General features: G+C 41.3%; 1 protein-coding gene across 1 annotated transcript in view; it reads right to left on the bottom strand.

Moving 5' to 3' along the window:
- The window catches only part of CDH20 (cadherin 20), a 38,197-nt gene extending 20,077 nt beyond the window's left edge, over nucleotides 1-18,120 (bottom strand). Inside the window, exons 1-5 of the mRNA XM_082045502.1 lie at nucleotides 17,803-18,120; nucleotides 9,725-10,019; nucleotides 7,992-8,111; nucleotides 4,679-4,846; nucleotides 2,437-2,624 (exon numbers count right to left, since the gene is read on the bottom strand). Coding sequence (XP_081901628.1) covers nucleotides 2,437-2,624; nucleotides 4,679-4,846; nucleotides 7,992-8,111; nucleotides 9,725-10,019; nucleotides 17,803-18,045 — 1,014 coding nt within the window. The 5' untranslated portion in view covers nucleotides 18,046-18,120. The remainder of the gene's footprint in view (nucleotides 1-2,436; nucleotides 2,625-4,678; nucleotides 4,847-7,991; nucleotides 8,112-9,724; nucleotides 10,020-17,802) is intronic.
- Nucleotides 18,121-24,124: the final 6,004 nt, after the last annotated feature.

The following is a 24,124-nucleotide window of genomic DNA, read 5'->3' as shown; positions in this document are numbered from 1 at the left end:
AAACTTTTTCCTGCTGCCCTTAGCTCCACATGCTAAATCAGTGAGTGCTGCAGGCGTGACACTTGTCAGCGTGGATTTAGCTAGGTCTACAAACATATTACCCATTACTGCAGAGTCATTATGGTCTTCTAGTTGCGTATTTATGCATAGTAAAAATAGCAGTAAAATATATTCACATGACCAAGCAACACTTATTGTCCATCTGGCAAGGAAAACGTGCAATGCAAAGCTGCCTAAACATATACTAAAAAAAGAGGCCATTATATTTCATGGTTTCTCGTGCGGAGAAAACTGCATGAGAAACATTGTATGTACACTAAAAATCTAAGTTATAAAATGAGTAGTTAAATCACAGAAACACTTAATAGCTATAAAACCCAACTACATTAGACAGAGACATGATTACCTAGAATGATCAAGCTAGAAAGATGAGAAAAATCAAACAAGTGTGCCAGGCCACTATATTTTTAATATTCCTGTGTTCAGACTCCCTTAGTTTGTCTTGGAGTCCTTCATCGTCAACCGTGGCTTTCCCTTCAGATCATCTCACGTGCCAATGCCTCAAAACCACTGGTCCCCTCATCAGATTTGTCTTTACAGGTGCATTCAAAACTCTTTCCAACACTGGTGCTACAAGCACCATCCCACAAGCAGGTTGCCTTCTCCTGTGAACCAAGCATGCTGCAAAACACAGCCGAGAAGAGATGTACCCCATGGAACCTCTCCTTGTCCTTGTCCTCCTTCCCCTGAGGCTGAGATGGGCACCAAGAGGTGCATTGTGTGGGTGATATTTAGCAGAGGTGGTTGTGAGAAAGTGTTTGACCAGGCAGTGGATGGGCAGGATGGGGGGCAACGTGGGGCTCCCTGGGTGCTGGGATCCATCCTGTCTGGGTAACCTCCCACTGCCTCCTATGGGAAATGCAAAAGAAGGCAAGGAGGAGAGAGAGGCTGTCACTGCGGAGAGTGTCAGCCCCACAGTCAGGGAATTTGAAAAAGCTGTAACTCTTCAGGAGGCGCTCAACAGTTTGTGGGATTAGTTGCCCGAGATCAGTGGCCGCAAGACTGAAAGCAGTGGTCTTATCTGTAAGTTCTAACTTTTTAATGCCCGTGATAGAAGCAGGATTAGTGCTAACTATTTTGTTTGGGGAATCAGTCTGCAAAAATTAAAAGGCCATTTTTTCTTTCTTTCAAAGAAGATTTCATTAGGGGTTTAAAAATTCTTTTCTATCAACACCAATTGATTTTCTTTTTAATTGAGTGGATCCAAAGGACCACTTTTCTAATGTTTGACTACTGCTAATCAAAACATTACAAAAAGGTACAGGCCTATATAGGATTTTGCAAACATATATGTACACTGGATGGATTGAGCAGTATGTACCTGATGCCAGTACATATCTGGTATGATTGTTACTATCAATTTTTGTAACTCCTCCTCCTGACATGAACATCTAGTAAAACTATAATCATAACAAGTGTCAAGCTTATAGACACATTTACTCCAAATAAACTGTTTTCTTTCATCAATAAATCAGTGAAAAATTACATTAGAGTTTGCATTCCACATCGACTTCATTCCAGCAAACCGGCAGGGACTTACGTGCATAAACAAGAGCTGGAGAAAGGTGGCCATAAATACATGCTTAATGCTTTGCTGGAGGGCATAGAGGCTTGCAGGGTCAAATTTCTCCCTTGTGTTGTTCCATTTTAGTGCACAATTTAGTCCGAGGCTATTTAAATGGAACTATACTTCCTTATTAGTACACTAGATATGCTTAGGCAGAAATATGGTTACAATTTCATAACCTAGAAACAGAGTTGAACTTCTAGCATTTATGTAAGATTGTAGAACAAATATCCTAGAGCAGGGGGTCTAAGAAAAATACTCTATGCCTTTCTGCATAGCCTGCAGTGCAGAGTACTAGCAGTTTCACAGCTGCCATTTTAGAGGCAGCTTCTTCTAGCCTAATTAGCATTTATGGATCTTCAAGCAGCAATTTAAAAAAAAAAAAAAACCTGCCTGGGTTTTATTGGTTTATAAATAATTCTGAGGCATGCTTTATTATTGTTTGTGGGACACCAGAGTGAAAAATGTGTACAGTTCAAATGCAAATATTGATCTAATTTCTTGCATTGTAGGATAATTAAGCTACAGAGAATATTTAAATAGATAAATAGTGAGTCAGAACATTCTTTTGGTGGGAAAAGACATGTTTATGCTATTGTTGTCCCTACTTTTTAAAGGTTGCTCCTAGGAACGCAGTCTGTTTTCATATTTTAGCAATGAATGTTAAAGAAACTGTGTTTTATAGCAGGAAAGGGGTTACTGTCATGTAATGGGAACTAAGTTACTACAAACATAAGGAATACTGCACACATAAAAAATGACCAGGACCGTTAGCCATATAAATTACTATAAAAAGGAAACTTTACTACCTTTCTCACTGTAATGATGCCAACTTGGTAATTAGGATCAGTGTTAATGTCAAAGACATCCAGTCCATCTCCGTCCACGAGGCTGTATTTCATCTCCGCATTTATGCCTTCGTCCAGGTCTTTAGCAACCACGCGGCCCACTGTGGAGCTGACGGGAGCGGACTCCAGCACGCTCATCTGATAATGCTCTGGCACAGGCAGCACAGAGGGAGAGGGGGCAAAAAAGCGGCTGTGAAAAGGAGCTGAAAACTGCACAGCGATGCAAAGAGTAGGTCAAGGCAGGCCACAATAGTGCGTAGCCTGCAGGGACCCCCTAGAACCTTTCCCAAAGCTGCGACAGCGCTGTGAATTTCTTTAAAAAGCCACAGCTAGATGGAATTGCCTGGGAAAGTTTTATTTAGGTGTTTGTCATATCAACAGGTTTGTTCAAAGGGTTCTTTTCAAAACAGCAATATACCTGAAAATGGGAACTTCAACTAGAAAAATAGGGCAACTAACACCAGTGCTGTTGCAGCCACGATATAAAGCAGGATATGAAACAGATTTAATAGGACAGGCATTTTTTGTTAGATCAGCTTGTATAGTGGGAATGAACACACATGTTTTAAGCTCTACAAATCCTTTCTCAAGGCCATATAAACTTCTTTTCCACCCTGAACAAGGCTTTGAGAGCTTGGAAGCTTGCCTGTGTCTTCCAAATTTACCAGTTACTCTATTAAAATATACTACCTCTCCCTACAAACCCCATCTTGAGCACATTTGGTGCATCACTAATTTGTTTAGCAGCAAGCCTGAGGAAAGAGAAAGCTACTATTTTAAAAATGTGTTTTAAAAATACAGATTTTATATCTAAAATACAGAATGTTTCAAAAAGGAACAAATTTGAAATCACTATATACAAATTAAACTATCATCTCGATGTGGTCTATACAGCAGCTGGAGGGAACACAGAGCATTTAAAAAAGGTTACTAAAACTTGATAACTCATTAAAGCATTTGTAAATTTTTGTGTAATTGTAACATGTTGCCATCGTGAAATTTGGTCCATCTTTTTGAAACACCCTGTACTTCTCTGCCATCATACTTCATGTTCAAACCTTCTTTGCTGCACTCTCTATTAATGCCACCAGTTATTGAGTTTTACAAGGCAGAATTACACCAAAGGTGGATTTGATCTATTCTCATTTTTCTTAATCAAGACTTTGATATCAAACAGTTACAATTCACGCCACTTTCAAAACAGGATTGGCGATGATGCATTCAACAAATTGCTCTGCCCGAAAAAGGAAAGTGGAAATTGATGCTTCTTGCTGATCTTAATTGGAGTGCTTTGATTTAGCAGTGCAACATGCAGAAGCAGATGGAGAAGAATAGCAACAAAAAGAACTGTAGGAGTTTTCTTTTCTCAGCTAGATGGGAAAAATGGCAAAACCAAAATGGCTTGAGACTGATTTACACCACCAAAAAATAGATACCTTTAAAGATTTAGTTCAATCAAGCTTGAAAAGTTTCTTCCAAAGTTTTAACAGTAATACAGAATTAGGTAAATAAATTTGCTCCAAAATAATTTTTAAAAGAGCTAAATATTGCAAATCTTGCTTTGAGATTCACTTTTGTAAATACAATATTGTTTCTGATAAGAGTGGAGTTGTCTATTTTTGCATTCCATTAACTGTGGCTGTTACATATGTAACCCTGTTACATAGGGTTTAACCATATATTGCCAAGATTTAGACAAACCATTACTGGAGAGCAGCCTGTACGACAAGGCACTCTACAGCTACCAGACACCCCCTGCAGTGGCCTGGCTGGAGTGCTGAATGAATTCTCTTTCAACTTTCAGCAGTGCCACATGCCCCTGATTTGACAGACAGCCTTTTGGAGATATTACAGGATGAAGAGAGAACCAGGGCAGCAATTAGCAGCCAAAGGAAATGGCTATGAGCAGTCTAGGAACACAAAAGATCTCTTTCTTCCCTTTTTTTCTGTAAATTAATTTCCACCCTTAAAAAAAAAAAGTGTTGGTTTTGATGATTTTGGAGGTCAGAAACCTCTTCTGAAAGACAAGCTGGTGAATGCTCCATTTTGACATTTTCTGAAGGCAAGTTCCTTCTGCAATCTGAAATTCCACCCACCTCCAATTGTCACTGTTCTGAGTTTGAAAATGGCTGTAAGGAGAGTAAACAGCAGCAGTACAACTGAGTCACCCCTTTTTGCCCATCCTGACACAGCAGGTACTCACTCTGTGGAAATCTGGGCGGATTGTCATTGACATCAGAGAGGGTGATGTTGACTGTAGTTGTTCCAGCTAATCCTCCCAGCTGTCCACCCATATCCTTGGCCTGGATAATCACTTCATAATATTCTTTTGCTTCTCTGTCCATGTTCATTAGAGCTGTCCTGATTAAGCCTGTGAGATTGAGGGAGGGAAGGGGTTTCAGGAACAAAAGCAATGGCAGTTTAATAGCACACAAACAAGGTGGAGTGGTCTTGCTCCTGCATCATATTCCCTGCGTCATGAATGAGAACAGACTCTGCATTCAGTCTCACCTTTCCTGGCAGAGTAAAACTCACTGAGATTAAATCTAGGTTAACAGAAGGTGTGAATTTTAAAGAAGACTGGTTAAAATGCATCAGCTTTGGGGCAAGCTGTCTGTTCAAGATTAAAATGTTGTCTTCCAAGGGAGCTGGAAGAGTATTTCGGGAACAGAGCACACTATACTGAATTAAGGCCCTGCTCGGGCTAAATCTGTCCGCAGAAAAGGTGGAAGTGATGAGATTAGTGAAAAGATATGTCAAGATGAGATTTCCAGAGTGTCCCTACACACATAGTCCTGAAGGCAACCCGAAACAAGCACACCAGCTTTCCTTGGCTCCTTTGGGACTGGGAGCTACGAGAGCAGAATTCGGGGAGAATACCCCTGGTTCGGGCAGGCTGCTCCCGCCCCGGTCAACCTGCTCCCCAGACCCTGCAGATCGACCATGTCCTGCGGGGTGACACTACTGCGAGAGGACGTGAGGTGGCAGCAACACTTCTCTGATGGAGCCTGCGAGCAGCCGGCCCGGGCAGCGCTGCCGATGCCGCCGGGCGCTCCGGCCGGTTCACCCGCCCGCATCCACAGCCCCGGCCCTGCCTGCGCTACCAGCCTCGCCTCACCAGCCTGTTCCGTGCCTGCCTCAGGGTTTGGCTGCTCCCCTTTCTTTTCTATTCCTTGGGCACCAGGTCTGCTGGTGCACTCCTTGCCTTTTCACCCCACTGCATCCTGCCCTTCCACATGCCTGTCTGTGAGGACGGAGGTGAACAGGCCTGTGTTTAGGAGCCGCCAGCCCTACAGTCATCCCAGTGCGACCCATTCCTCATGTCTTCAGCAGCCCCTTGCCCACAGCGTGTGGGCAGCTTGCTCCTTTGCTACCTGTCTGCCTGGCGTGATGCTCCACAGGCTGCCTGGAGTGATGCTCCACAGGCTGCCTGGCGGCAGGAGGGTCCCTGAGCCCGAGAGAAGCAGTGACTGTTGGTGCAGCCCAGGGGATGCGCTGCCAGGGGACACATTCCAGGTCACTGATGGCCCTCACTAGACATGAACTGTGACAAATTCGAGGTGCCCTTCCGTGTGGGGGTGGATATGTGTCAGCCCCAGGCACTGTCCCAGCAGTACTTGCACATCAGGACACTATTAACTTGAGTGATCTGCATTTGGGCTTTATTTTTAGCAGAAAAACAATATATGGATTTAATAAAAATGCAGTAAGAAGATATTGCATTGGCAATTATCACTGTATGTACAAGGGAAGAAATAGTGACCAGTACTGAACAACTCACAGTGAGCTATTTTAATCTTGCTACATGGAGCCCTTAAGAGTCTCATCCTGCCAAGCTGAGTAACTCCCATGAAGTGCTGTAGCTCCTCAACTCCCATGGATATAAATAAGATATGAAAACCCTTAGCATTTTGGGAAATATTTTCTCCTTACACAAATACTTTTTAGGGAATTTCCACTCTTGGCTCGTCCTTCATACAGAACAGGCTAGATCTAAAAAAAGACACCAATGCCTAAAAGCCAGGCTCTGCCATGCGCTTGTTTGGGGCCTCTGGTCCCTCGAGGAGGGCCAGTCCAGGACACCAGGACTCAGAACCACATTGGAGTTCATGCTGCTCCAAATGGGACCCGGAGGAGTAGCCATGCTGAGCAGGGAGCCTCTGATGCTGCTGCACACAGCTTGTCAGCAAGGAAATGATGAGGACGGTGATGAACCTTAAAACTTTCCTTAGTGCTGTGGGAAAGGCTCAGATCCTCCAAAATAAATGTGCTGGTACCATTTCTTTCACCAAACTGAGTGAGATTCACTCTTTTAAAAATATAGTAGTGAAGAAGAGAGGTGATGTCCATCCTTTTTGGTAACAGCCCTGATGGTTTCTTGAGAAATGGGAGACTCAGGGGGCCTCTGCCTACTCCATCTGAGGGGATTTATATCCACCTTTTTTACCTTGTAGGGGAATATGATCATTAAAACATTTTATTTATTTATTTATTTATTTATTTATTTATTTATTTCGGTTAAATACAAGAAACAAATACATGATTTTGGACTTAAGGGCCTATCTTCTGTCGAAGTTGCACTCTAATGGTTAAATCTGTACCGGATCTGACCCTGACTATTGCTGCTTTCCTTTCTTAGAAATCATTCAGTACTTAACAAATCTAAGATTATGGTCTTATTTGTCTGATTATGCCCTTATTTTTCTGTGGCTGATAACCTGGTTACAAAATGAGGATTACTGTTTTATTTACATTGTGAAGAGCTGAGGAAATCACATACCATATACAAATTTCTCTTTGGCTAGAGCACCTACTACATAAACTGCTAACTTTCAGAAGTAGATTATGCAGTGCTTTTTCTACTTTGTCCCCTAGGGCTCAGCAGTGACTATCGTCTCATGAGTTTCTGACCTTAGCGCTACAGATGCCCTTTAGAAACTGTCAAAACCTGTCAGATTCCTCTTTTGGATATAAACCTTGGATATACACAGAAAAAGAGAGAGAGAAAGCAAGCAAAACAGAGAGGATGTCCTATAGATAAATCTAAGGTTATTAACAAGAACACCCTTAGGTAAAATTACTCCAGATAATTGCATCATTTAGCTTTCACTTTGCAGTCCTGGCTGGATCATAGATTGCCTTTTTAATTTTATCTATCTATCTATCTATCTATCTATCTATCTATCTATCTATCTATCTATTTTCTGCTAAGCCTTGTTCCTAGCTAGATGTGTTGAAGACATTTTTGCAATGATAGAAGCCAACAAGAATATTTACAGCACCAAACCCACCTAGCTCCTGCGGTGCAGAATGTGGTCATTCAGATGAACATATTACTGCAGAAAGCACATTCTTCTCTGGAGCTCATTACTACAGCCTTGCTTTAACCCTTGGAGCTCTTGGCTCCAAGCCATAGAAATATCTTTCTCTGACCAGAGTCATGATGCACACTACATTTCCTTTCTGCTTGGATTTTCAGTTTTCACACTGCATCATCCCCTGATGATATAACTTACCTGTCCGAGAGTCCACAGAGAAATACGGTTGTCCTTGCAGAATACTGTACACCACTCTTGCGCTGTTCCCATAGGTTGGGTCGTCAGCATCTGTCGCTGTCACCTGGATAACAGAGGTGCCTGACAAAAAAAACCCGTCAGGTAAGACCTTGTGGGATAAAGAGCTGGCATGAAAAGTACACAGTTCTAAATAAATTGAAATGCCTAACAAGAGCTTTCCTCCACCAGAATTCTTCATTTGAGGCTCATAGTGCTTGTGTTTATTGCTCACACTTGCATCTCATTAGCACTAAAGGAATTAATAGGCATAAATTCATTATGCATCTACAAGAAGATATAAAAAAGCAAGTACTCTATGGGCCACAGTTACAGAATTGATTATTTAACAGTACTTTGTTATGGTTTGCAGAGAGCTGGTAGTTATATACTGTTTGCTTCTTTCCCCTTTTTCTTGATTTTAAATGTTATTTAAAGGCAGCTCAAATAAAATCTATAGCTACGCAGACATAAATCACACACCGCTGTAGAGAGTCCAGGGGTGCCATATGTTGAGTAAGGGATGGAAATGGTGCACAAATAGTGAGCGTGAAGGTTTGTATCTCTGAGACAATCTCCCTGTGGGATTAGAGTTTACATTGCACGGCCTAGAGATCAGACCGTGCTGAAGCGCCTTTTGGAATCCACACAGATGCATATATATTTCTTTTCTTCAGTTGGTTTTCAAGGTCTGCTTCCTCTGAAGCTAATAATGGTTGCAGGTGATGTCATTTATCAAGAACAAGGAGAAGGTAAGGCATAACTGCTTGAAATCTATGTGAGTTTTGACTCCTTAAAATGTCAGACAATGCCTTTATTAATGCATCTAGCCTTCCACATAATGTTTTGTGTTAGAAACAAATCCAGTGTTACTAGATACCTACTGGAAAATAAATCTGAATTAATGCTAGCCATTACCATTAAAAACCATTATTTCTGAATGGAACTTTTGTATTTGATGCTCGTCTCTCGCTTAATGTCAGCAAAATATTGAAGAATGAGAAGCTGAAGCATATCTCTAACTTCAAGATGTGAGATTTATATGGTATTATTATCTCTGTAATGACGTCACAGAGACAAAAAGCAATAAACATCTCCAAAAGAAAGAAAAGAATAGAGAAAACTAGTATTTTACATGACTATAGGATTTTTTATATGGAAATGGTTTCTCCTGACTTGTGTAGGTAGGAAGGTTGCTGTTTGTCTTCTGATTGCAATAACAGGACTGTCTTTGACATGATCCCATTCTCTAAAAGTGGAGAGCAAACAGTACCAGAATCTCGGGCTCCACTGAACTGTGTTTAGCGCAGCATTACATGGATTAGAAGAAGCAAAGGAAATAGTTGTTGTCATGTGCCCATGATTTCAAGGGCTCCTGGACAGTATTTCAGCTCCCGGTGTGAACTAGAATAGGTTCCTAAAATTGTGTTATTTTCTGGATGGTAATGGTTATCTAATGGTCATTACTATTGCCATCATCTGATGGCAGGGGAGAAGGGCCACTACATTCCTGCAAGTTGAGGGTAAAACCTTCTATCACTACTCTGCGGCACTCAGGCACCCCATGGAAAGATCTCTTGTCCCACAGCTCCCGCGAAAGAGGCAAAAGCTGAGCCCAAGGAATCAGTGAATTTATGTTTTGGTGACCATCTCCAGTTTGCTTATAAGGGAAAGAGGCTTCACAAAATCTGCCTTACCCACAGGTGACATTTCTGGAACAGAGGCTACATAAGGGCCATCGAGGAACTTGGGTTCATTGTCATTGATGTCTTGGATTTTGATGATGAACTCGGACTCTGGTTCCATGGGCCGACCTGTTCGCCTGTCCAGAGCCTGGGCTCTGAGGGTGTACTGCGACCTTTCTTCCCGGTCCAGTCGCTGGATGGCGTGAATGTCCCCTGTTGTGTCATCAATTGTAAACACGATGCCAGCTCCCTCTCCTGAGAGGATGTACTTGATCGAACCATCTCCCCTGTCCATGTCAGAGTGGAGCTGTGAAAAGGAACAGGATTCAATTAGACTGTGAGCTGGGCAAGCAGCTGCTAAGAAACACTAAGCACATAAGCATCCTGACCATTTTCGTGTCACTGTTGGGACTCACAAGCTGGTTTTAATGAACTTGCTTTGCCGAAAGAGGCAAATACTCAGTAAAAACTGTATGACAGAGTTGCAATTAAAAACCTTCTCCTGTCTTCTCACTTCTACACCCACAGCCAGAAGAAAAGGCAGAGACACCCAAACAGGAACAGGCTCTGTGCCTTTTTGAAATCTCACACAACACAATAATTATCTTTTGCCTGGCTGCAATGGCTGTTGAGAAGGACTCACTGCCAGGCTTGGGATAAGGTGAGGTCAGCAAAGCTGCAGACTGTATTTGCTCACATGGCTTAAGAGGAGACATATGTTCCAGGGGCAGCATAATATTGGGGTGGATAAGGCCAATCTGTTTGGGATCCAGGGGAAAGCAGGATGGGAGAGCTCAGTAACTGTCATGATTCACAAGTCTTCTAATTTTTTTTTTCCATGAAAATTTTAGCAATAAAAACTAGGATGGATCCTCACATCTTCAGGAGAGAATTATTGTTGAACAGTATGTAAGGTATGAAATGACAAACATTTGACTGTGTCCATGACGGGCTATAGAGATGAGAGGCATCTCTGTTTTCCTAGGGAATTAGCAAACGGATTTATTGCATGACTGCTAATTAGTTCTGAGCAGCCACAGATAACTGTGAATGCAACAGAACAGAAGAAAAGTAAATGCTGTGCTAATTATCATCTAAAACAGAGAAACAAATCATCCTGGGGACTACCATTCTGTTAAACACCTGGTTCCCATGAAATACTGGAATGACTATCAAAAGACAAACAAATCATTTAATTTCACTCACACTATGAAGATGCTTAACAGTATGCTCATACTCCATGCTTTTGAGGAACAGAGCATAAAGACCAATGCCCAGAGATAGTATTGGTTCAGTCCCAAAAGACAAGAAGGTAATAGACTTGAGCTGCAATAAACAAAATGGGATTTTCAAGAATTTTTCAGGTGTGAATACTGTTTTCCAGTGTGATTATTGTTTTGAGAGATGAATAAAGAATAGATAAATAATAATAAAAAAATGGTCAAATTGGGCTAGATTCAGTCAAGCACATATTTAAATGCATATATGATCCAATTATCTCAAGAAATATGGTCAGAATCAAGCGCATGTTTAGTGCTCTGGTGAGCTCAAAGGTCATATGAGAATAATTGTGAAGGATGGGGCCAAACATAAGTAAATATTTGTACTGGAGAGAAAAATCTTGGAATAATGAACTGAATATATGAACAAAGGATTGTTAGGATTTGAAGAAAGAATCTGAATAGAAATGGCAAATTCGTGTGGAAAAGCAGAAGTGAAACTCAAGGCATTTGATTAGAGGCTTTTGTCTCAAGAAAAAAGAAATGCCATCTCTGAGCTGTTTAAAAACACGCTGAAAACTACACAATAACTTTTCACCTACGAAAAAGATTTAAAGGGACATGGACAAATTGGCTTATATGACCTAAGCATTTCTAATGCCAGTGGACCACCTCTTCAGCTGTTTTAGGGCACATGAACCCCATAGACTTGGGAGCTGAAAGCCCATTTACCGCAGTGAAAGATCTGGTTGGAAGACTCTCATTCTCTGGAGGCTGTTTTCCTTCCTAGCATCTCAGGGTGCAGCACATGACCTACACAAAGCTTGGGGCTACTCTTGATTTTAGGGTAGGATCAGCTTGATTTCAGCTGAGGTGGGATCTATATGGTTTTCTATGGCATGTCCCACCCTGGAGACAGGTATGTATGTGGGCGACTCATTGACTCTTAATGACTGCTGGGACACCAAGTGTTAAGGGCAGCAGCACTGCAAACTGGCTGCAAGAACTGAAGGTGCAGGTTGTGACAACTGCCATGTCAGGTCACTGATACTTCATTTCACCCCTTTCCTGGTATATGCAGTGGCTGCTGCATCTGAGAGACATCAGTCCTTTGGAGGAATGCTGGCAGCTCCAGGTGATGTATCAGCTAAATGGAGGGAGAATAAGCCCATAAAAATTTGGCAGTGGCAAACAGTTAAATTTAGATGACTGCCATGTGTATTAATTCACACCCAGGTGCCATGACTGCAAACTGGCATATCTTCAACAAACACCATCTTGTGATTAATTTAAAAACGACAGTAGTTGCCATTATTTACCCTAAACACCCATAACTCAGAGATTATCACTGTAGGAGCTAGTGAACAGGATGCTTCCAGAAGGAGGACACTATTATAGCTGTTCTAATTGATTCAGAACCACTAAGCTGTATCTTGGGCATTTGTTTTACTTCATCAGTGTGTCAGTGAGACAATGCAGCTGCTGAGACAGATACAGATGTTAGACCTGATTGGAGAATTAGACCTGTGCCTGATGGAAGAAAACGTGTTTTGGAACATCAACAACTCCTCATTAAATAAGAATAAAGAAAAAAAAAAAGAGAGAAGTCAAAGTCAAAGAAAAGGCAAAGGCAAGGAAAAAGGAAAAAGAAAGGAAGGAAGGGAAAGGAAAAGAAAGGAAAGGAATGGTAAGAAAAGAAAAAAGGAAGGGAAGGAGAGGAGAGGAGAGGAGAGGAAAGGAAAGGAAAGGAAAGGGGAAAGGAAAGAGGAAAGGAAAGGAAAGGAAAGGAAAGGAAAGGAAAGGAAAGGAAAGGAAAGGAAAGGAAAGGAAAGGAAAGGAAAGGAAAGGAAAGGAAAGGAAAAAGGAAAAAGGAAAAAGGAAAAAGGAAAAAGGAAAAAGGAAAGGGAAGAAAAGAAAAGAGAAGAGAAGAGAAGAGAAGAGAAGAGAAGAGAAGAGAAGAGAAGAGAAGAGAAGAGAAGAGAAGAGAAGAGAAGAGAAGAAGAAAAGAGAAGAGAAGAAAAAAGAAAGAAAAGAAAAGAAAAGAAAAGAAAAGAAAAGAAAAGAAAGAAAAGAAAAGAAAAGAAAAGAAAAGAAAAGAAAAGAAAAGAAAAGAAAAGAAAAGAAAAGAAAAGAAAAGAAAAGAAAAGAAAAGAAAAGAAAAGAAAAGAAAAGAAAAGAAAAGAAAAGAAAAGAGAAAAGAGAAAAAAAGAAAAGAAAGGAAATAAAAAAGAAAATAGAAAAATAATAAAAAAAGAAATAGTAAAAAGGGAAAGGGAAAAGGAGAGAAAAAGGAAAATGAAAAGTAAAAATAGCAGAAGGTGTTTGAGAAAGTTCAAAAGACTTAGAAGAAGACAATGTATCGAACTCATGAGTTAAATTACACCTTCTGTCCAAAGCCCTGTTTGGACTGAACGCAGTTGTGTAGGATGCAAACAAGGAATGGACATGGCATGCTAAAAGGAATTTGGGAGTACAACAGAATCTCTGTCTAGCTGTGATTTGTTAAAAACATTGAGTCGCAACCAAGGCTAGGCAGTAAGAAAGGCTAGCAGCACTTTTGCAGCTTCTCATATAACCTGCTCTTTCTAGACAAAGCAAAAAACAGCATAAAAGACATAATACTGCCAGACTATAATAAATCTGAAAGAATTTGTTGTCTGAAAGGACTGAAGCTCACACTGTTGCTCACATCAAACCAAATATCAGGGTGGTGCAGTTTGGGGTGTATGTAGAAGACATTGTGCTGGAAAGGTGATCCAGTTTTAAGTTGGCTCTGGTTTATGGGTGGTGCAATAAATTGTTCTGCAATGTAGCTATCACAGAAGTAGGGGGAATACATTTGTACTTTCTCTTCCACATTAAGGAATGGACTATGGGAGGAAAAGAGCTGGTAATTCCTGAGAAATTTTTAACTGTGTCAACCTGGGTTGCTTCTTTTCATGAGGATAATACAAAAGATTAAGGAGGCTACACCTGCATCTGAGCGACACATTTCCCAGCAAAGGGCAGATGGAAGAGAGCAGTGCTGCTGAGGGCAGCTCAGGGAAGGACTCACACAGCTCTGCTAACCAGGCTGTGACTCCATCCTTGATGTGTTCCCCCTTCTCTGCCTCCAGGGAGTTAACACCTGCAGGGGATTTTCATGAGGATGCATGAGTGGGTTTGGCTGATCTGCAGTGATAGTCTGTAGAAAGGATGCATTTTATTCACTCATTCAGCTGCTGTGGTTCAATCACCTCTTTCCTTTGAAACAGGGTTAGGGAGTCTCCAATACGGCAAAGTGGTGAAGACTGTACCCAGTTCTATTACTGATGCAGTTTAGGTTGCTGGATGAATGTGGAAAATACCTGCTGTAGCAAATATGGGGGCTTTAGTTTGCCTAGTTCAACCTATTAGTCAATAATGGCTACCTCTAGGAAAGTTGAAGCCTCATATTTATCTGTGACAGGACCAGGCACCCTCTGAAGCTAAAATCCTTTAAATTACGATAATGAGCATTGGAGAAAAGGAAAAATTGTACTGATTTCACCTCAGGAAGCTTCTTTTCATTTTCCTGTTCAGAAGATATTTTACACCTTGCCTTACAATTACACAGGAAAGTACATTTTTCATAGCAGCCTTGACAATCTTATTAGGCAAGCCTGGACCTATGGTTCAAGTCAAGGTGCTTTTTGGGTTGTTCCAGTCAGAAACAACTGTACAAGAGCATCAGAAGGCCCCCTTTCATACGGGAAGCTTTTAGAGTGTTTAAATAAATACAACTGGATCTATGCTGTGCATGCTTTCTCCTTCTGCCTTGGGCTTGGAGAGAGCAGATGGATAAAAGCACAACCTGTCTAGCAGGATGTTTCAGGGTGCTGTGGGTGGTATCAGTTAGAAGAAGCTCTGCCTGGCCAGGCGTGGGAGCCAGGGCTGTTTGGAGGGCTGGTGCTTGCAGCAAGCAGTAAGCTGTGAGTCCTTCTGCACCTCCTCCCCGCACTGCACCAGCCATTACAGAGCTATTTCTGAGCCAGCCTAGGGTGACTCGGGCTGAAAAATTTCTGGTCTGCCAGAACAATTAGTTCAGCCCACAGACTATTCCCTGGTGACTCCTTTCCTAAGGATTCCTGAGACACAGGCAGCATGAATGCAGGCAAGGCGAGGAATTGTGGTGGGCTGCAGCTTCTTCTGAGAGCCCGTGCCTTTGGCGGTATGAGAGGAGAGGAAGCTTTTCCCTCACAGCAGCCCCCATGGAATTCATCCAGCCGTTTGGCTGGCTGCTCTGCACCCAGTTCAGGGAAGGGGGAAGATGAAATGTGCGATCCCCAGAGGCCTATTTTGGCAGCATGTTTCCCTAGCGCCTGGTGTACACGGAGCAGTGTGGAGTTAGGAGGCCTTCAGAGAGACCCAGCCATGTCAGATCAGCAGTGTGTGGGGCTAATTGGCCCTGTTAACTGTGGGAGCTAATTAGCACTTGCGCATCCCTATGCCAACACAGCCATGGTGTAAGTGGTCCTGGACAGAGCTCATTTATGGCAGCTTGGGCCTTTGTGTGGTGGACACAGACCATGAAGAATCATCTCTGCTTCCCCCAGCACTGCTGGCCCTGCCAAGTTTTTGTGCTCCTAATGACACAATCAAGTCTAAAATGAGTTGATTTCTTCCAGTACTTGTTTTAGGTAAAATTCAGCTCACAGTGCAAGCCTGAAGTCATTTCAGATGAAACGGAGTATGTGAAATAATATGTCTGGCCCTTGTTCCAAAGCTGGGAATTGCATGAAAGCAAATATTAATTTCTTTAATCAATAGAGATATCAAGAGCTGAAAAGCTAGGTGCAGAGATGAATGAAGACTAATGAGGTCTCATTTGGTGGCAATCACTAGTAATACCGTTGCTGTGGGAGGAAGGAGAACACATCTTGCTGTCAGTCACACAGGGATAAATCAGGAGGAGGTCTTTTGAAGCCTGTGGATTCATTTTGATTTATACTGGTGTGACTGAGGGCACAGTTTAGCTCTATGGGGTTGCAGAATGATAAATACAAGTCCAAATGGGCCTCTGGATATGTGATTCTGGTGTATTTTCTTTCTTCTTCTTTTCTTTCTTTTCTTTTCTTTTCTTTTCTTTTCTTTTCTTTTCTTTTCTTTTCTTTTCTTTTCTTTTCTTTTCTTTTCTTTTCTTTTCTTTTCTTTTCTTTTCTTTTCTTTTCTTCTCTTCTCTTCTCTTCTCTTCTCTTCTCTTCTCTTCTCTTCTCTTCTCTTCTCTTCTCTTCTCTTCTCTTCTCTTCTCTTCTCTTCTCTTCTCTTCTCTTCTCTTCTCTTCTCTTCTCTTCTCTTCTCTTCTCTTCTCTTCTCTTCTCTTCTCTTCTCTTCTCTTCTCTTCTCTTCTCTTCTCTTCTCTTCTCTTCTCTTCTCCTCTTCTCTTCTCTTCTCTTCTCTTCTCTTCTCTTCTCTTCTCTTCTCTTCTCTTCTCTTCTCTTCTCTTCTCTTCTCTTCTCTTCTCTTCTCTTCTCTTCTCTTCTCTTCTCTTCTCTTCTCTATTTTTTATTTTCTTTTATTTTTTCTTTTCTTTCTTTTCTTTTTTCTTCCTCCTCCCCTCCCCTCCCCTCCCCTCTCCTCCCCTCCCCTCCCCTCTCCTCCCCTCCCCTCCCCTCCCCTGCTCTCCCCTCCCCTCCTCTCCTCTTCTCTCCTCTTGCCTCCCCTCACCTCCCCTCTTCTCTTATTTCTCCCTTCTTTTTTTCTTTATTTTCTTTTCTTTCTTTTCTTCTTTTCTTTTTTCTTTTTCTTTTCCCTTGTCATGTAAAAACAAGTAATGAAATCTGAAGGAATTGTTTTCTGACATCATTTCTTAGTTCTTAATTTTCTATATCTACCTATATGTAGTGTGCACTCATCACAGCGGTATCTGATATTCTAGGCGTGGAAAATCTTAATTGTATTATTTGAACACGTAAGCACACTAACTGTCCCCTCCCCACTTTTTCCAGGTTTGTCACCTTGGTGTAGACTAGAAACAAGCTTGGCGCTGACCATAGCCCTTTGAATAACAGGGTCAATACTTTAAACAATTCAGAGTCATTAAAAGCAGTTTGAAAACAAAAAAAGGACAATGGTTATAGTGAGGCAGATTGTGATGGCAGACATCACTGGTCTGATTTCCAGCAGCTGATCTTGAAAGATATGCAGAAAAGTCAATGCAAAATACCAAGTAGACGGGGTGAGCTTAGGGATCCATTTTACACATATCTCTGCTGATGTGTAGGTTCTTGGAGTATAAGGGATCCAAAAATAGGACCCTTCATGGTTGGATTTAACGAGTTGTCCCTCTGCCTTTCTGGATTTGCAGCAATTTCTCTGTAGTCCACAGAATTAACCTGTGGTCAAGCTGTGGTAATCAAGAAGATACTCTGACTCCAGAGATTTGCAGAAAACAAAAATTGAAATGTCAGTTTTCAAGGGAAACTGGCTATTTAATTTGATTGTGAATTTCAGCTTCCAGCTGACTTGATCACAGACAGAAACATGATCACAAACTCTTCCTTTCTTTCCTAATCCTTGTATGTCAATATAACCTTGCTTTGCCTTGACATTGTAGGAGTCCCTGGAAAGTTCACTAGAGATTTTCTAACACTGCCTCAATTACAAATGAAGATTGATGCAGCAGATCTCTTTGAAATAGGCAAATATATTGACAGCCCCTTGGAAGGGAAATTCTTCCCAAACGAAGGTGACACTGGTCAAAAGCTCTTGGGAGCAAAGTGAAATTAATGTGGATAAATTCACTGCCAGAAAGAAGGTAAAGGCGCTTAGGGAACTGCCCGTGTTTCACCATGGTCTGCAGATACACAGATGTGTACACTCTGCCAGGTATCCTCCTGGTGCAGGTCTTACCTTCCCAACGTAGAGAGGGTCAGTTCCCGTGTACTCCTCCAGAACGAAGAACTGGTTCCACACCCAGCTGCGCTTCATACGTTGATGCAGTTTGTCTGACAGGTTGTCCTCTTGCCCTTCAGTGAGGGGCCTGGCACTTCCTGACAGCACAGTTGTAGTGAGGTCCATCAGTCCCCAAAAATACAAGGAGATGCCAAGTCCAAGCACGTTCTTTGCATTGCTCATTCTACCTGAAGTCCACATCCGTTTACTAGGGCTGACTTTAAAGTCAAAACACAGTATCTTAGGTCCCTTGAGAAGAAAGTAGGTCCTGTGTGTAGTTCTTTGAAATGTCCAAGAGAGATCCAAATTCTGAGAATGGCAGTCTCCTGTAAAATTAAAGGAAATACATAGGAGAATGTTTTTTTCCCCAAAGTAAGAAAGTTTCCTCAACAGGTAAATATGCTATAAAATATTTAGTCTTCTATATAAAAAATATAATATCAGGTTGCACACCTTCTGAAACTAGGAATGCTATTACCATATCAGCTGCAGAACTGCAGCCTTAGATACAAGAATCATCAGGGTTTAGTCAATAAGGAAGAGTTCTCTACTTTGCTAGCTTAGCTGTTGTGTTGCTTTATGGTATTGATTGGCATGAGTTAAGCGCGTACTCTTTAGAAATATTTATTACTAGAAGTCCTTAGAGAATATTTAAAACCAGTTCACTCTGGAAAATTATAATAGCTGGTGAACACTCTTTGGCAACCGTTCTTTTCTTTCTGTTAAGAAACTATGTCATTGTCATTACACACATGCACACACACACATCTACATAAATACAGATATTATTACTATATTGCAAACCTGGAATAAAATTTCTAGCACTTCCAAGTTATTTTTAATTTCAATTATGCTCTCAGCCTCCCTATTGCTTGAATTCAGGTTTCACACTTTTCTGCCTTCTCTCTGAGGAGCTGGTTGCTGCTACAAATGCAACATTTCTAGAATTTGAATGGTCAGTTAATCATTTTATGACCTACAAAAGGTTTCACAGTGCTGATGGTCACATGCTATTGTGTGATACGTCCAAGGAAGTCAAACTAACAAATTTTTCTGCTGCAAGCCTGAAAGACGTGTTTAGGCAGAGGAATGCTGACCTCTATCAGAGGACACATTCTCATCAGTCTAGGATCTTTTGTTGTCGTGAGCTCAGTTTAGTTGGTGATGTCACTCCAGGCTATGGATTGTAGCAAACTTTTTCTTCACCATTTTGCTGAGTTTAATGATGTGGGGCTGCACTCAAGTTACTCTGTCAAAACACTCCATACCTCCTCTGTGGGTCTAGTATTTTTGCTGTTCTCTTTAAGAACTGTTCTTTCTCTTTTCAGGACAAATGGACTCATTAGGAAAGGAATATGGGGCTCTGAGGCTTAAGCAAGTAGTTTACATTTAATTTTACTGCTGTTCTATACATAAGTCTTTAGGTTTAATTAATTGTTTTATCCTGTGGAAATAAAATGTAGCAGAAGATGTCTGCCAAATATTTCTAATTGAAATCCTTGAAAGATTTCAAAATCTTAAAAAAGATCTTAAAGATTTGCATGTTAATAGTGTGAAATTAAGAATGTTTTCAACAGAGAAGAAGAGAGTGTTTCAAAACTCCCCGGCATCCAAGCTGGAGGACTGGGTATACTTACAAATCTACTGAAACAGAAATTCAGAATTTAATCCAAAAGTTGGCTGGAATCTGAAAAAGGCAGCTTAAATCTGTAAAATATGTGTACAGGGGAAGCATAGACAAAATAAAACTATCTATATTAGACTAATTTCCGCACAAAATAATGTTTTCAAGTATAAAGCCCGGAGGGACCATGACTACACAGTGCTGCTAGTCTATACAGTTGTGAAGTGCAGCAAACAACTAACAGGTCCTTTACGTTGAAAAGTTTACAACCTAAGGCTTAACAGATATGAAAAAGAAAGAACAAACTGTAAGTACGGAACACGGTAAATCTCTTCTAAGCAGAGCAATGCACAGAACTGCTCTTGTTTAGACATTGGTGATGTAATGTTCTAGGTCTTATGGTCTGCAAAGCCAAACAATGAGCATTTATCTAAACACCATAAATCCAGAAGGACCACAGTAATCTCTGTGTGTCTGTCACTTTATGGAGAAGATGGTAGCTGTTTGCGAGAGGCAGGGACGAAGCTCAGCTTGCTGGATACCCACAGTCAGAGGAGTCCAGGAGCTGTGTGTGCAGTGTTTGCCTCTCTCTGTCCCATGAGTCCTTAGCTCCCACTAGCCAATGTACATTTACCCTGGGGAAAGGAGACTGAAGTCCTCTTCACACAAGGTACATCCGTGTTGCTCTGGACATGAGCCAGCAATGTGCATTTGCAGCCAACCATATCCTGGGCTGCGCCAAAAAGTGTGGCCAGCAGGTTGAGGGAGGTGATTCTGCCCCTCTGATCCGCTGAGACCCCACCTGAAGTATTGTGTTCAGCTCTGGATACCTCAGTACAGGAAAGACATGGACCTGTTAGAAATGGGCCAGAGGAGGCCACAAAAATGATCAGAGGGCTGGAACACCTCTCCTATGAGGAAAGGGTGAGAGAGTTGGGGCTGTTCAGGCGGGAGAAGAGAAGGCGCTGGGGAGACCTTATTGCAGCCTTTCAGTACTTAAAGAAGGCTTTCAAGAAAGATGGGGACAGACTTTTTAGCAGGATCTGTTGCAATAGGACAAGGGTTTTAAACTAAAAGAGGAGAGATTTAGACTAGATACAAAGCAGACAGGGCTCTGAGCATCCTGACCTAGTTGAAAATGTCCTTGCTCATGGCACAGGGGTTGGACTAGATGACCTTTAAAGGTTCCTCCCAATGCAAACTATTCTATGATTCTATAATTCTATGATTCTTTGTTGTCAACAGCAAGTTTTTTCTCAGCAAAGTCAGAGGGACATTATTGACAACTTGTGTGGCGAGTAAATGTGGGGAAGGGCATCCCACCACCCCTCAACGTGACTTGAGGGAATCCAGCACTGTCTCTGCCATGCAACAGGTCCCACCTGGAGTTTTTACTTTAAGAAATTGCTTCTACTCTACAAGTTAGTTACATTTTTGTGCACCTCACAAAAGAGGTGATATAACATGATGGACCAATTCCTGTGGCAATAAAAATTGTGTTTGTAGATGAACTCCCAAACAACAAATTCAAAACTAGTGGTGCTAGATGTCTCCTGCAACTAAGTTCAGACAGCAAGGATTAACAACTCTAAGGCAAGGCAGTATCAAGACATGGTTAAATAAACTTGTAGAGATACCAGTATACCTGTAATGAGGCAATAGCAAAAGAAATCTGATCATCAGGATGCTTTTTCTTCACATGTGCATTATAACAACAGAGAGTAAAGTAGAAGCAGTGAAATTAAGGTCAAGAGTGGGGATATACATGCTTCAGGCTCTCTGTGATAGCAGCTTTTATCATTTGAATGTCACTTGGCATCGTAGTGCAGTTCAATGAGGAACTTTTTTTGAAAATAGTGTGCAACTCAGTGACCCCCAGGAGCAACACCTCTAAGAGCATTTCCTATTCGCAATGTAATCTCATTTTGAGGTATAGTAAATATCAGGAAACTTGCCATTATTTAGTGTAAAGTCTTGTAAACGGATATTCCCTCCCTAAGTACCAGTAATTTCTCCATTCAATCCCAGCCCATGGTGGCAGGGTCATGTAGGAATGCAAGAAAACTCTAGTGGTGAGGTGGCACACAACTTTTTAATGTTAGTAGCAGGTTTTCTAGTGTCTCATGCCTTTCAAAAACTGTGAGCAAGCAGGCTCAAACTTTTCACATTTTGCTTCTTGCCTAAAGACAGATCGCTACTATTGATAACAGTGTTTAATCAAGAATGGTTCCTCTGTCTCTGAGGCTGAAGGAGAAAGATGTTTGTGGTTTTTTTTCCATCTCAGGTCCTCAGCTGGTATTACAGAACGAAAACTATCTTTGTTAACTTCTGGCCTGTGGTTAACTTCACCAACTCCAGGTGTTTACTTTTGGCCTCTGCAAGGCCTACTGGTCAAGCAAGGTATTTCTCAGCACACAGAAGGCACTCATACATTTAGGGTTTGAATTGTGTGGTAGTACAAGTGGTAGCTGAACTATAGCTAAGGTCATGGATGGCTGAGTCTTTCAGAGGATTCATGCAGATGGCTTCTTCACCAGCTGAGTGTGATGAATGAGTATGGGGTCACTTAGACTGTAGACACGACAGTTGGTTAGGATGATAGCCATATCCTTTGACAGTGTTATCTTGGTGGGATCTCTAGCCTCAAGTGGACCTTAGTAGTTTTTGACGCAGATGGATGATACCAGCTTTGAGGCAGAGTCTGTTCCTCTGCCCCAGGCAGGGAGATCAGGAGTACCAGTCATACAGGATGGCACTTGTTGGCATGACAGAGGCAGAACTGAACCTTTAAAATTCTCTTAATGCAAGTTGTTTCTTGGAGCCCTCCATAATGGTTCCTTAAGGACATCTGCAAAGATGGAATTGATGAACCTCTGCTGTCGTATGAAATACGTTACAGAAACACATTTCATGGCTCAGCATGGGGAAGTGCAAAGGGCTGGAAAGCAGTAAACAGAGAGAAATATTTTCCTTGCTCACACACACAAAATATTGAGCCCAGGAAGACTGCCTGACCAAAACCTGTGGGATTTTCAAGAAAATTTAGATGTTTCAGAACCCAGTTTGTTACCCGCAGGTGAGTACCCAATTGTAATAGGCTTAATTAGTTGCATCTGTGCAGTTTAGATCCCTGACCCAAACTGAATGTCTTTCTTGCCATTGCTTTTGTGATGAATATTTGATTACCAGCTCAACTGCTTAGGTTAATTTTTCTGCTCTTGTCTTGCAGACATTGCTGAAAATCCTCTTTCTTGCCACTCAGCAGTTACAAATATGACTTTTGGCTGCATGAAGACCCTGGAAGATCTGATTGAACTCAGTGCAACTGGTGTTCTTTGTGTAGTACAAAGGAAGGACCTAATGGTTCTACATGAAAGAGTCACAACCATGCACTTCCACCATTGCAAAAACAGATTTCTCTTTTAGCTCATACGATGAATTAAAGTAGGAGTATTCCAAGTGTGAGCTGCTCTTTTTGTTCCAATTTTAAAGATCCCTTCCAACACTGTAATTAAACTATTCTTAATTAAATATCTAATTCTGGACAAAGATGAAAAGGAAAAAGAAATATCTTCCAGAACCAACTTCTACAATTTCTTGCAAGTGACCCATTTATTTTATTAATTCTGAAGAGAACAGCACTTCTAAAGAAAGGATAAAAATATTAATAGTTTGGATGATCATGTGGGCATCCAGAGAGTTCCACTAGGATTGAAATGTATCGTGCTCAATACATATTTACACAAACGTCAAGGATTTTATAGTCAAAAAGCACAGACTTGAAAAGGTTTGTATACACGCTTAGTGTATTTATCATGTTGAGCAAGTGGTCTCACAAAAAGTCAGTGGACTATTTACATTCATAAAAATAATTACATGCTTACATCTTTTATGCGTGTTCCTTCTGATGGATTTTTGCTGTGTGGACCCAACACTCATGTAGAAGCCTACAGACCTTAGTGGATCCTATGCAAGCACACCACCTAAGCAGAGGGAATTCATTTGGAGGAAACATATTACACCAAGAAAGTGAGGAAGAAAGAGGCAATCATTTTGAAACTCTCTCCTTCACTTTCTCTGTTCATAAAGAGACAAATACACGTGATATTTCTAATACATACATATGGAAATGTTTCTTAGCAGCACAAACACTGCACTAGGAATATACTAATGGAAAATTATTTCTATGCTTAATGACACACTTAAAGAGTTTTCCTCCACTATTTTGCTAAAAGAAACCAAACAACACAGTAATGAACATAGTAGGAAGAAATTAAACTTGAGTGAAAAGAATTCTGCAAGTGAGCTATTTGTTCCTTGAATTTCTTGTGATATTTTAAACCCAAGGTGGCGGTATGAGTATTGCACAGTTCTTTGCTTTTAAATAGATTATTCTTTTATGTTTTCACAGATTACTTCTTAGGTTTTCTGTACCCTTAGTTGCTTACAGCTTTGTCATAAAATGCCTTTGCAAAAGCCCCATAGGAGCACCAGTCCTGTAAGAAAGTGTAGGCTGTATGCTGCACGAGGCAGACCACCCGCAATAGGTGCCCAACACCACCTTCCAGGGATGAAGACTCCACTGAGCCAGGATCTAAAACCTCTTAAGCAATTCATGCAATCCTTGTCTCCTTTTAGACACCCTAATGCTTGCAC

The sequence above is a fragment of the Streptopelia decaocto genome, assembly GCF_964273445.1.
Source record: "Streptopelia decaocto genome assembly, chromosome: 2".
Taxonomy (NCBI): domain Eukaryota; kingdom Metazoa; phylum Chordata; class Aves; order Columbiformes; family Columbidae; genus Streptopelia; species Streptopelia decaocto.
This window is presented reverse-complemented; position numbering and strand designations above follow the sequence as displayed.